The 12,352-nt window shown below is 38.0% G+C and overlaps 1 protein-coding gene across 1 annotated transcript in view; it reads right to left on the reverse strand.

Moving 5' to 3' along the window:
* Exn (Ephexin) overlaps nucleotides 1–12,352 on the reverse strand; it is a 265,308-nt gene that overhangs the window by 115,423 nt on the left and 137,533 nt on the right. Inside the window, exons 7-8 of the mRNA XM_090413075.1 lie at nucleotides 6,351–6,555; nucleotides 188–280 (exon numbers count right to left, since the gene is read on the reverse strand). Of these exons, the coding sequence (XP_090269201.1) occupies nucleotides 188–280; nucleotides 6,351–6,555 (298 nt within the window). The remainder of the gene's footprint in view (nucleotides 1–187; nucleotides 281–6,350; nucleotides 6,556–12,352) is intronic.

The raw sequence follows: 12,352 nt of genomic DNA on the forward strand, positions 1-12,352 counted from the left end.
AAATAAATAAATAAGCATTATATAGAAATTATTCATATACCATTTTTGTTTGCAAGAACAAGCTCTTTAATTTAAACAGAAACAGTTATGTCATCTTATTATAAGCTCTGAAATGTAATAAAAAAACCCATTTATTTTCACTTTCAAATAAATAAATAAATATATAATAAAAATAATATTCACTTACTTTGCAGTCCTTAAAACTAAGATGTCGACTAATTTTCAGCATTTCCTCTATTCTTTCCATTTTACGAGCCCCCTCATTGCAATCAGCAACAATCTTATTAAAGAAAAATATATTTAAAAATATAAATACTCAAAAACAGTACTCCAAGTCCCAGTGTTTTACCCCTTTAAAGAACTTAAATATAGTGTAATTCTTAACTAAGCGTAGGTACTAATGGACAGTAGTCCATTAATACCTACAATGCAAACTGCTGTTTACCTGACTGGCATCTTCACAACTAATGGATTCAAATCTCACAGATACGGATGTCTGCAGTAATCATTATGTGGCAGATGATTTCCATTACCTGTGTGACCACCTGACTGTATAATGGAGGAATGAGGAGCATCCACAACCTCCTTAGGGAGGTTGTGGGTGCACCACCCCAAATATTACAAGGTTGGTCAGATCTGAGAACTTTAAAGTGTCAGGAGTTGAGAAGAAGAGAAATAATTTTTTGAACAGAAAAAAAAAAACATCAAAATTTTTAGAGAATGAGAAAGTTATGTACAGATTCTGTCAAAAAATGCATATACACTTCAGCAAAAGAAAAACTTGTATAAAAATTGTAATACTAAATTTATGCAGACACCAAGGGATGAATACAAGTTACCTTTGACTCCTACAATTACATGAGATGCTCAAAGTGGTTACCATTAGTGACCAGACACTTATTATTATGGCGAACTACTACTTGGGCAACACTGGCAAACTGTTCAGCGGGATTGCTGCACATGCAGTTTCAATTTCTTTCCGAAGAGCCGCCAATGTAGCTGGTTTTCTACAATACACTAAATCCTTTAGAGTCCCCAATAGGTAGAAGTCCAAGGGTGTGTTAAATCAGGAGAACGTGGAGGGGGGGGGGGGTAAACTCAACTGCACCTCTTCGTCCTATCCATCGTCTCTGCAAACTCTCATCGAGGTAAGCTCTCACATCTCAGTGGTGGTGTACCATCTTGTTGGAAAAGAAATTGATCATTCCCATGAAGTGCATGAATGGCAGGTAAAATGGATGTGCGTAGCAAGTCTAGGTACACTTGACCAGTAACAGTACCTTCAAAGAAGAATGGTCCTATTAAACCCCTAGATGATAATCACACCAGACATTGAGCCCAGGTAAATTGACTGCCATGTGAATATGAACGCCTGGATTTTATGGAGCCCAGTAAACACATTTATGCCGATTCACTGTTTCATTAAGCTTAAATTGTGCTTCATCAGACCAAACCATCTTCCTCACAAACTTCTCATCCTCATCTACCATGTGTTGAAACCACTCACAATATTGTATTCTTCGATCAGGATCATCTTCATTCAATGCATGTAATAATCTTGGGATGTAAACTTTCCATTTAGCTGCTTTAAGAATGCACCGTATGCTTGCACTGCTAACTCCCGTTTCACATCCCCATTGTGTGGTAGACTTCTGTGGCGAGCGTGTAAACACCATTGAAGAGGAAGCAGGACTTGTTGCTGTGCGAGGCCTCCCAGTCTTCCCTTGTGCAGCTCACAGAAGGTACCACAGGTCTCAAACTTATCACGAATACGTGCAATTGTCAAGCATGTTGGAGGTTGTGTTGCAAACTCATGCCTCCATTGTCACTGAACTTCACCAACATTCTCAGATTTGAAATTCCACTTTAAAATGGTCTTGTGTTCCTCGAACAACAATCGTGCCTCGGCTATTTTGTTTGACTGTCCTACCAATCATGTGTTGATGCTAGTATTCACGTGAGTAATGACATCTTTTGAGAGAACATCATGCTATACATTGCTACTGTAATTCAATCCAACTTGAAAAAAGTCCATAGATGACATCTGTTAAAGTGTGTATACATTTTTTGACAGACTTTGTATATAATATATTTGTGCTGGGATAAACTGGATGTGATGGATAGCTCAAGAAGAGAAAGTTGATCTTGAAAGGAAATTGGATTATCAAAAGTAAGGGGGGGGTGTTGAAATTTACTAAGCCTGTTTTCACCCCATTTTAGGATGTTGAGGAGATAAGTATTTAAATCACTGGTTTTGGAAGATCTTGAGGCTTCTGTCATTCGAGTACTAGAGGATTTTTCAAATGATTTATGAAAAGTCCTGTCATCACCAAAACTCTGAATAGGATTTGAAGTCAGAGAGAGAAAATCATTGATGTGAAGGAGGGAGCAGTGGGTGAGAGTACAGAACTCTGGGGTACTCCAGCATTGATAGCGAAGTATGATGAAAAGAAGCCATAAACCATGACATGCAATGAATGGCTAGTGAAGAAGTTGGCAATCCAATCATAAAGTGCAGGAGAGAGGCCATAAGATAGTAGCTTGTTTAAGAGGTCTTGATGCTACACACGATCGAATGCCTTTGAAATATTGAGAGTAATAACATGGGTTTCTCCAAATCTTTCCATGGCCTGTGTCTAAATGTGGGTGGGATTTGCAAAGAGGTCAGTTGTAGAGTGAAAATGGCAGAATCCATACTGGCAATCACTAATTAATTGAGGGTCCAGGTAGTGACGAAGCTAGTTGTTGAGCAATGGAACTGCTTCCATGCTGTGGAGTAGATGACAACAGCATATGATAGCTTATATAAGCAATACAGGATGGATGTTAGTTCTGGGGCAAAAATTTTGAGGACAGTTGGAAAAATACCATCTGCACCAGGATCCTTATTAGTAATGAGATTAATCAGAGTTTTCCTGATGTCCTTCTGCAAAAGTTCAGAGGAGGCTTGCAGTGGAGAGTTTGTGATAGTGTGGGAAATTATGCCAAGAGGTGTGCCCTTTCCTTGAGTGAGGTTACCATGATACCATAAGGATGCAGGAGAGAGATGGGGACAGTGAAGGGCAGAAGTTATGACCAAAAGCCCAAGTGAGGGATGAGAAGGCTCAAATGCCAGTTGAACAGGAGGCAAGTTTATTGCATTTTAACTTTTTTTTTTTCTGGCTGTTATGTAAGCTGAATGAGAAGCTGGAGTTTTTAATCTGAATATTATTATTACAAGACATCTCCAGGGAGTCCATGGACTCATCGAGGGAAAGCACTTGCTCTACAACTCTCTGTTTCCACAACCAACTCCATCTACAATGAACTGCATCTATCACCGACCACCATTAGTATTTTCACAGACAATCACATGCTGTATTTTTATCATGGACTGCAAAGTTGCATTTTTTTTTTGAGAACCAGGACTTGGATTTGGGTTATGTGTTTGCAGTAGAATGGGGATTGAAGACTTTCATTCCAGTGAATAATATTTCAGTTATTAGTTCAGTGTAGATTTTTGAATCAGGAGAGTAAAAGCAGTAATTTGACCATGGAGCTGGCACAATAATAGCACCATAGGAAGCAAGACTGAACTTGGCTAGGAGGAGGACAAACTGTAGAGAAGGAGACAAATAGGATTTTGATCAGAGTTGCTAAGGGGAGAGCAGCCATCCATAGTGTATTTGGATGGAGAGGTAGTTAATAGTCCAGAATGTTGGAAGAATGATGAGAATTGTCTGGTATTCTGGATGGTACGTTAACTGTTTGTGATAGGTCATGACTGATGGCAAATAATTCAGCTTCCCTTCTAGTTTGATATGTGAAGATGGAGTAGAGGAGCCAGTGTGTGTGTGTGTTATAGATTTAAAGTCCCCTAGGAAGCAATCTACAATTTGGGTAATTAGTTGAAAGGCAGAAGTTATGTCCTTCACTAAAAATTGACTTCATAAGTCAATTTTTAGTGATAAGTAGTCAAAAAGCATAGGTGTTAGAATAAGGGAAGTAGTAAAAGCAACAAACGAAGGCTATAAAATGAGGTAGGAAAATCTTGTGCCAGAGCAGATCAAAAAGCAGGGATTCCAGGTTGGATAGTTTAGTTAATGCATCCTTTTTATCTCAACAAAGAAACCAGCTTCCAATAACTGATCACACAGCAAAGGTTTATCAGAAAAATTATTCAAGTTCCTATTTTCCTTCAACTTGCAAATCACCATCTGTCCATTTCACAATCCTTCCTACCTTCTCAAAAACAACTTGATCCACTGTTTCATTTGGAAGTATATTAACTTCATTGTTCTCACAGATTTTCTTATTATCATCGGATAACAAGTTCGAGAAAGTCAATGTTTAGAACATTAAGATTATATAATGTATCATAAATGGACAAATCAGGTTTTGAACATTAGGCAATTTCAAGACAGAGTCTTCTTGAAATTGCATTTTATATTAGAAAGATTTTATATATATATATATATATATATATATTAAAAAAAAAAAGCTATGAAAGAGCTACTATCAATAACCTTGTTAAGACTAAATCTGGGGATGATTCAGATCTGATCTCAGTATCCTGATTGTGACTGAAGAATACAATGACTGTGATTCATTGAGATCCTCAGTGACTTTGGGTTCGAGACTTCTCCTGAGGTAAGTACTTGTTAGTTACTAGATTTACGCTATTTCTCTTTCCTTTTCTTCTCTATTACACTTAGTAATTTCATATTCTTCTCTTAACTTATAATTTATAACTGTACTACCAAATCCAAATGGGTGACTGCCAATGGGAAAGCCTAGAGTTTGAGCAGGCATTCATAAATAATTCAGAAGTTCTATGAATTCTTGAAGAGGAAATGAAATGGCCCAGCCAATTGTAGGTTGAGCATGAGAGGCCAACACCCACCTCAAACACTAACAACAGAACAGAGTCCCAGACTTTATACTCACATGCTGGCTCAGATTTAACCCAGAAAACACAAGTTCTGCAAAGTGAGCATGAAAAAAACAACACAAGGAACAAACATCTATTGAAACTATAACCACCCCATGAAAAGCAGAAATAAACTACTATAAGGAAAGGGTTATGCCAGTTATACTGTGAGCTAAGAAACAATGGATGGCAGTGACCACAACCTCAAAAAGCCATAAATAAATTTTACAAAGCCCAGGAGCACAGATGAGGTGGTCCAAATACAACTAGAGATGATGCCTGACTACAAAACATCCAGTACCACAGGTTTGATCTAAAAAATGAAAAAACTTGAAGATGATACCATGCAGTATAATAGAATTTGTAACCACCAAGGAAGTCATAAAAGATCTCCAAAACCACAGACTAAACCCTGTTAAAATTAGTTGTATGCTCCAAGCAGATAAATGATTAACCATTTATCTTAATGCTTCTTGTCTAAGTGAAAATCAGCTGATACTGAGAGATCTGTAACTTGACTATAAAACCAGAACCAATTACAATAGAAGACATCAGCCACACAACGATACCATTCAAAAATTCAGCCACTTGTTATGCTGCTGAAAGGCTGATTACTGCTGCATTATATGTGGAGAAAACTATGCAACAGCCTTCTTGCAAAAAAAAAAAAAAAAAATCACACACAGAAACTGCAGAGGGTGCAAGCAATACTTGGCCACCCAAAACCCAGCAAGAGAAAACCAGATTCAACCAAACTCATGGACATCCCCAGCTAATGTGGATACTCACTTCCTCCCAAATGGCACACCAAACCAACCAGCATGTGTCTCAAACGTGCAGGTGGTGGAATCAAAATTATCAAAACAAGCCAAACTTGAGCAAACAACCAAATCTAGCTAAGCTGCAAATGTAGCAGCAACTTTGGGTGAGTTGTTGAGTTCAGCAAAGCAAATCCTAGCTAGGACTCCACAAACAAGTTTATGAAACACAAAAGAATCCTTATTAAACTAATTATAGGTTAACAAAAGTAGAAGGCCAAACTTTCTACTGATTGTGTTCTGGAACACCAATGATCTAGGAAATAAATTGCAAGACGTACAAGAATTTACAACATGCTACAACACTGAGGTAATTCTTGTAAACAAAATGCACCTCAGACCAGCACCCCCCCCCCCCCTGTCCCCAGTTCCAGTGATGGGGAATCTTAATACTGAAGTCTATAATGACATTCTAGAGAATTCTGGGCTTCAACTTTATGGCAAGTTTGGTGAAGGCCCTTTCTTGTATCACATAGAGACAAAGAGCAAGCTGCTATTTCAACTTCTAAAGGAAATTTTTAAAGAAAAATTTTATTAATATAATCAGATTTTTGACTTTGTAATGCATTTCTAATCTTGATTTCAGCTTTATAATTTGAACATCAAATCAACCAAATGTTTACCTTATTTAGAACAGCCAAAGCCAACTTGCAGCTTTCATAGATAGGGGAGTTTGAGGTGAGTCTGTGAAAAATAGCATCTACAAGAAGAGGGAGTCGGGTTATCCGTTGCATTGGCAGCATCAGGAATGAATGCATATCCAAGCCTTGGCATACTGGGCTACATTCTAGCTTCTTTAATACTTCTGCGAAATTTGGTTTGGTTTCTCTTTAAAATAAAGCAAACAGATTGCATAAGACTAAAGTTAATAAAGTTTTATAGCAATTTTAAAACTAGTATTAAATAAAATACTATACATTAAAGTATTTAAATAAATATACTATAGTATATATAGTATTTTTATTTAAATTAATATCATTAGTGTAATTTAACTACTAATTTTTTTTTTTAGCATTATCACTCTATAAAAATAAGAATTTATACTCCATTTCTATTTATTTGACAATTTTACCCATCTTTATTCCATCTTCCTTCATGTTAGTCTTCTATATCATGGCAAAGTAATGTAGCATCTCAGAATCTGATTAATGCTTATGATAGGGTGGTTAATAATATCTATATTGTTTGCCTTTTTACAGGAGGGAAAAACTCTGCCACCTCCAATGAAACCAGATAACTCACCTTCAGTCTTTGCATCCTCAACAGGATTTGAATGCAGGTCTTTCTCGAGTTCAAATACCAACTGAGCTACAGAAGCTCTTTACAATTTTACATCAACTAAAAATTATTGCAAAGTAACATATCATGAAAAACTTACAAACTGAATACTTTACCTCGGCATACTGATCCTATAAGATGATAGAAACATTGTAAAAGAATATCTGCCCACAAAAACAAGATAGTCTCTCTCTCTCTCTGAGTTTGAGAAAATAGTGATGAATCTTTCTACATCAATACTATAAATGTTCAATATGGTTAGATCAGGTGGCTAAACAGGCCAAAGAAACAGGAAAAAGTCATCATGCTGTTGCTGGAAGTTATTTACAATCAACATGAAAGAATGCAGGGTTCTACAGGGTAGTGACTGTGTAATATTATGAAGTCCTTGTCTTCATGATATATAACACATAGCCGCTCCCACTCAAATACTACCCTCACTTTCTCATGGTAGAACTTGTTATCACAAACAAGGCTCTGGTCACTAGGAATCGGCAGTATAACTAAAACATCTATAACTCAGCATCGAGACATGCAATATATAATGCACGTCTCGATGCTGAGGTAGCAGCCCTACCACCAGAATAGGAACTCTGTGGGCTAACAACCCACAAGTCTCTGAAAATTTAAATACTGTTTTCAAGTCAGATAAATGCAGAAATTGGACAGACTTCTTGGTATCAACTAAAGATTGGAAAATTAGGACACAAATTGGCCAATGGAATTAAAACACTATCAAACAGGAAAACTAGCACAACCAAGAAAGGAGATGGAAAAATATAAAACTGAATTATTGGGGGTTAGCGAAGTAAGATGGAATGGTACTGGTAGGATAAATTTTCCCAGTGGGAATGTTTCTTCATTCAGGGATGCTTAATATAACTGATATACATCAATATGGAGTTGGAATCCTCATGAGCAAAAGAATTAGTCAAACAATGATTGAGTGGGAACCAGTTTCAGAACGAATAATAACAATTAATCTTAAAACTAAATTTGGAAGACTAAGAATTGTTCAGTGCTATGCCCCAACTGAGAATGAATCCTTTGAAGAAAAAGAAAAGTTTTACAGTCTGCTTGATAAAACCTTGACGATAACACATGGTAACAAGAGGATACTTCTTATGGGTGACTTCAATGCTACAGTTGGTACAAATAATGAGATGCTGGAAAATGCAATGGGGGCAAGCATGATTTGGAAGAGAGAAATGTAAATGGTGAACTGTTGGTGGGAATGTGTGGCAAATATAACGAATTCATGGACGTGTGGAATGAGTTTGAAGGGCGAAAGAACTTATACAAGATGGATGGCCTGCATTTGAATAGACTTGGTGTGCGGAGACTGGAAAGAGTGTTGCTGAATGAAGTGAAAATGGATGTGCAAAACCAGGGAAACTAGAACTACCAAGGAGGGGGGGGAATGGATATGCAGACATCAGTGAGACAGATGAGTGTAAGAATGTATATAATGTACCCGAGTCAGCACTAAGGACAAAAAATGGGAATGGGTCATTTAGAATAACGTATCAATATAGGGGTGGGACTAAGGGATCACTGCATTTCATGTATACTAATGCCAGGAGCATTAGGAACAAGAAGGAAGAATTTTTGGCCTTGATTGGCTCTTCCTGGCCACAGGTTATTGGCATTAGTGAAACATGGCTGACGGAAGAAGATATAGTTAGTGGGATAGAATGTGTAGGTTATAGTGTGTTTAGGAGGGACAGAGAGAATAAAATGGGGGGGAGGGTATTATTGATGATAGCTGATGAACTGCAGCCAAGGAGAATTGAAGTTGCATCGCAGGATAGTGAAAGGAGCTCATTTGAGGCTATTTGGTGTGAGATTGAGACCGGCAAAATAAAATATACAGTTGGGTGCTGCTATAGACCAGGTGATGGAATAGATGGTGGAGATAGTATGCATAGGGAAATTGATGAAATGAGTGGAAGGAGGGTAATTATTATGGGGGATTTCAACTATGGTAACATTGATTGGAAGGAGGAGAGGACACATGTGAGGAAGGAAATGGATTTTATTCAATTATTAAGGGATAACTATCTGAGACAGCATGTAATTGAAAATACTAGGGGTGTGAGAGTGCTTGACCTGGTAATAGCATCTGAGAATTTGACTGTAATGAATATGACCATGTTGCCACCTATTGGTGAGAGAGATCATAAGGTCTTGACCTGGGAGGTGGCTAAAGGTGTGGAATTTTCGATTAAGACAGGGTATATGTGGAATTACCGTGCTGGCAAGTATGACAAGCTTAGGAGATTGCTTGGATCAGTGCCATAGCATGTACAACTGCAAGGGCTGGACGTCGATAGAGCATGGGAAGTGGTCAAGGAGCATTTACAGGAGGTAATGGCTGATTGTATACCTAGGGTCCTAATAGTAAAACAAGTAGGGGTTAAATGGATGAATAACACCATTAAGCTTGAGCTGCAAAAAAAGAAACAACTGTGGAGGGAATTTAAAGAAAGGGGTGACCTGCAGGCACACGAACGGTATAAAGTGCAGGCCAGAAAGGTAACGAGTGTGGTAAAAAAAGCAAAAGCGGATTATGAAAGGAAACTAGCTTTGCAAGCAAAAGAGAATCCAAAACAGTTCTTTCAATATGCTGCAAGCAAGAAAAAAACTGTACACGGTAAAATGATTTTAAGGAATGACGATGGTAAGGAGGTCACTGAATCAGTCGATATAGTGGAGTTACTGAGCGCACACTTTGCAAAAGCATATCATCCAGGTGGTGACATTGAAAAAATGAAGGAACCATTAGTTTATACGGGAATAGTGATGAATGAAGTGGAGGTGACTAGTCTATTACAGAACCTTAATGTGAACACATCTGTGGGATTGGATGGTATACCGACACGGGTCTTGCGTAAAGCGGCTAAAGAATTATCAGTGCCCTTGACCATGTTGTTTAATCTGAGTCTCAGGTCTGGCTTAGTCCCGAAGGTGTGGAAAGAGGGGAAAATAGTTTCACTGCATAAAGGAGGATCCAAGACTACGGTTGCAAATTACCAACCGATCAGCATATCAGGAGTCGTTGTCAAGGTCTTAGAGAAAGTAGTCAAGGGAAAAATACAGGAATGGATTGATGAAAACGAGATACTATACAGGGGACAGCATGGATTTGTGAAGGGTAGATCATGCTTCAGTAACTTGCTCAAGTTTTATAACAAGGTGACAGCTGAACTGGATAAGGGAAACGGGTTTACAGTGATACTACTGGACCTGGCAAAGGCGTTTGACAGGATACCACATGCAATACTAATCCGTAAACTACAACATATGGGAATGGATATAAGGTTGGTTGGTTGATGGAGAGATATCAAAGAGTAGTTTATTCAGGAGTAGAGTCCAAAGATGGCCTGTGACTAGTGGTGTGCCACAGGGTTCTGTTCTTGGACCACTGCTGTTTAATCTGTTCATTAACGATATAGGGAAGGATCTAAGTGGAACAATTCATTTGTTTGCTGATGATGCAAAGTTGGGTAGGGCAATAGTGAATGCAGAAGATGTCAAAGTCTTGCAGGATGACTTAGATAGATTGGAGTTCTAGGCTAAGGAGAATGGATGTCAATTTAATGTGACAAAATGTAAGGTTATGCATTTTGGGGTGAAAAGATTAGCAGCAGTATACCACATTGGTGGAACTGTACTCCAAGAGATTGATGAGGCCAGGGACTTGGGAGTGTTGGTGGATAGGGAGATGAAGTTTAGGGGGCACACTGCAAAAGTAGCTAAATCAGCTCATCAACTCACTTGGTTGTTGAAAAATACCTTGACGAGCAGAGAGAAGCAAGTTATTGTACCTCTGTACCGAGCCTTGATAAGACCTCATCTCGACTACTGTGCCCAGATTTGGTCACCTCGGTTCCTTCTTGATGGGGAGGAGGTGGAGAGGATCCAGAGGCGAGTGACTAAGATGATAACAGGTCTATGGAATGAACCATATGAGAACAGGTTGAAGATTTGTGGGTTGCAGAAACTAGTTGATAGGCGGAGGAGGGGAGATATGATTGAGACATTCAAATTGCTAAAGGGATTCTATAGGATTAATTCAGAGGATATTTTTGAGATCAGGACTGGTGGTGGGAGAACTAGGGGACACCTATGGAAGCTGGGCAAGAGTGTGGTTAGCAGGGGTGTTAGAGCTGGGTTCTTTACTTTTAGAGTGGTAAATAAGTGGAATAAGCTGCCAGAGTCTGTTGTGGGTGCTATGACGGTGAACGAGTTCAAGACAAGGTATTATAGATACTGTGAGAATGTAATCGCATAGTTGTGTGGACATGATGTTTAGGGCCTCCCTCGATGAGTCTAAGGACTCCTGGAGTCGCCCGAAATAATAATAATAACTTAGTAATAGGTGGCACAATCTTCCAGCATAAGAGAATACATAAAGTAACTTGGGTGTCACAAGATGGCAAAACACAGAATCAAATAGATCATATTGCCTTCAGCCAAAGGTGCAGGAAAATGTTATTAGATGTCCGAAATAAAAGAAGTGCTGATATTGGCTCAGATCATCACCTAATAATAGGATCTATGTAGTTATATATTAAAAAATCATCATGGGAAAAACATTTAATAGACGGAAATTTGATGTTGCTAAATTACAAAATGCTGAAGTCTGCATTAAATTTAAAATAAAGTTAGGGGAAAATATGGATATTAATTTTGAAGGAGGAAGATATAAGGAATGATGATATAGATGCTAAATGTAAAAAGGTAAAAATAAAAAGTCCTTAATGATACAGTAGAATGTGTTTTAGGATATGCTAAAAGAAAGAAAGAACAGTTATCGATGGAAACTTGGAGACTAGTGGATGAAAGGAAAAAAAAAAAAAAAAGAAGTTGAAATTATGTGCAAGAAGTACTCCCCCAAAAGGAAAACGAACTTAAAGACAAATATAAAAAAGTTAAGAGAAGTGCTAGAAAAGGCAATGGTTTGAAGAACTGGCATTGAGGGCACAACAAGCTGCAGATAAGTATAACACTAGAGAGTGACACAGTATTATAAGAACACTTTCTGGAGAAGCCATGTAAAAGCATGTCCTAATGAAGGATCTAATGAAAAAATTCTAGTGTCAACAGAAGAACAACTGGAAAGGTAGAGACAATATTTTATTCAAATGTTGAACAGTAGCAGTGATAGAGTACAAACAAAAGGAGTAGATGAATTAAAAATTGATACAAGCCCACCGTCTAAATTGGAGATAAAAAAAAAGATATAAAAGAAATGAAAAATGGGAAAGTTGCAGGACATCATGGTATCACAGCACAGATTCTAAAATCTGACAACATTCACTGATATGCTCTACCCACTATTCCA

Source organism: Typopeltis vanoorti, chromosome 2, assembly GCF_054136105.1.
Source record: "Typopeltis vanoorti isolate ZY-2024b chromosome 2, IOZ_Tvanoo_1.0, whole genome shotgun sequence".
NCBI lineage: Eukaryota > Metazoa > Arthropoda > Arachnida > Uropygi > Thelyphonidae > Typopeltis > Typopeltis vanoorti.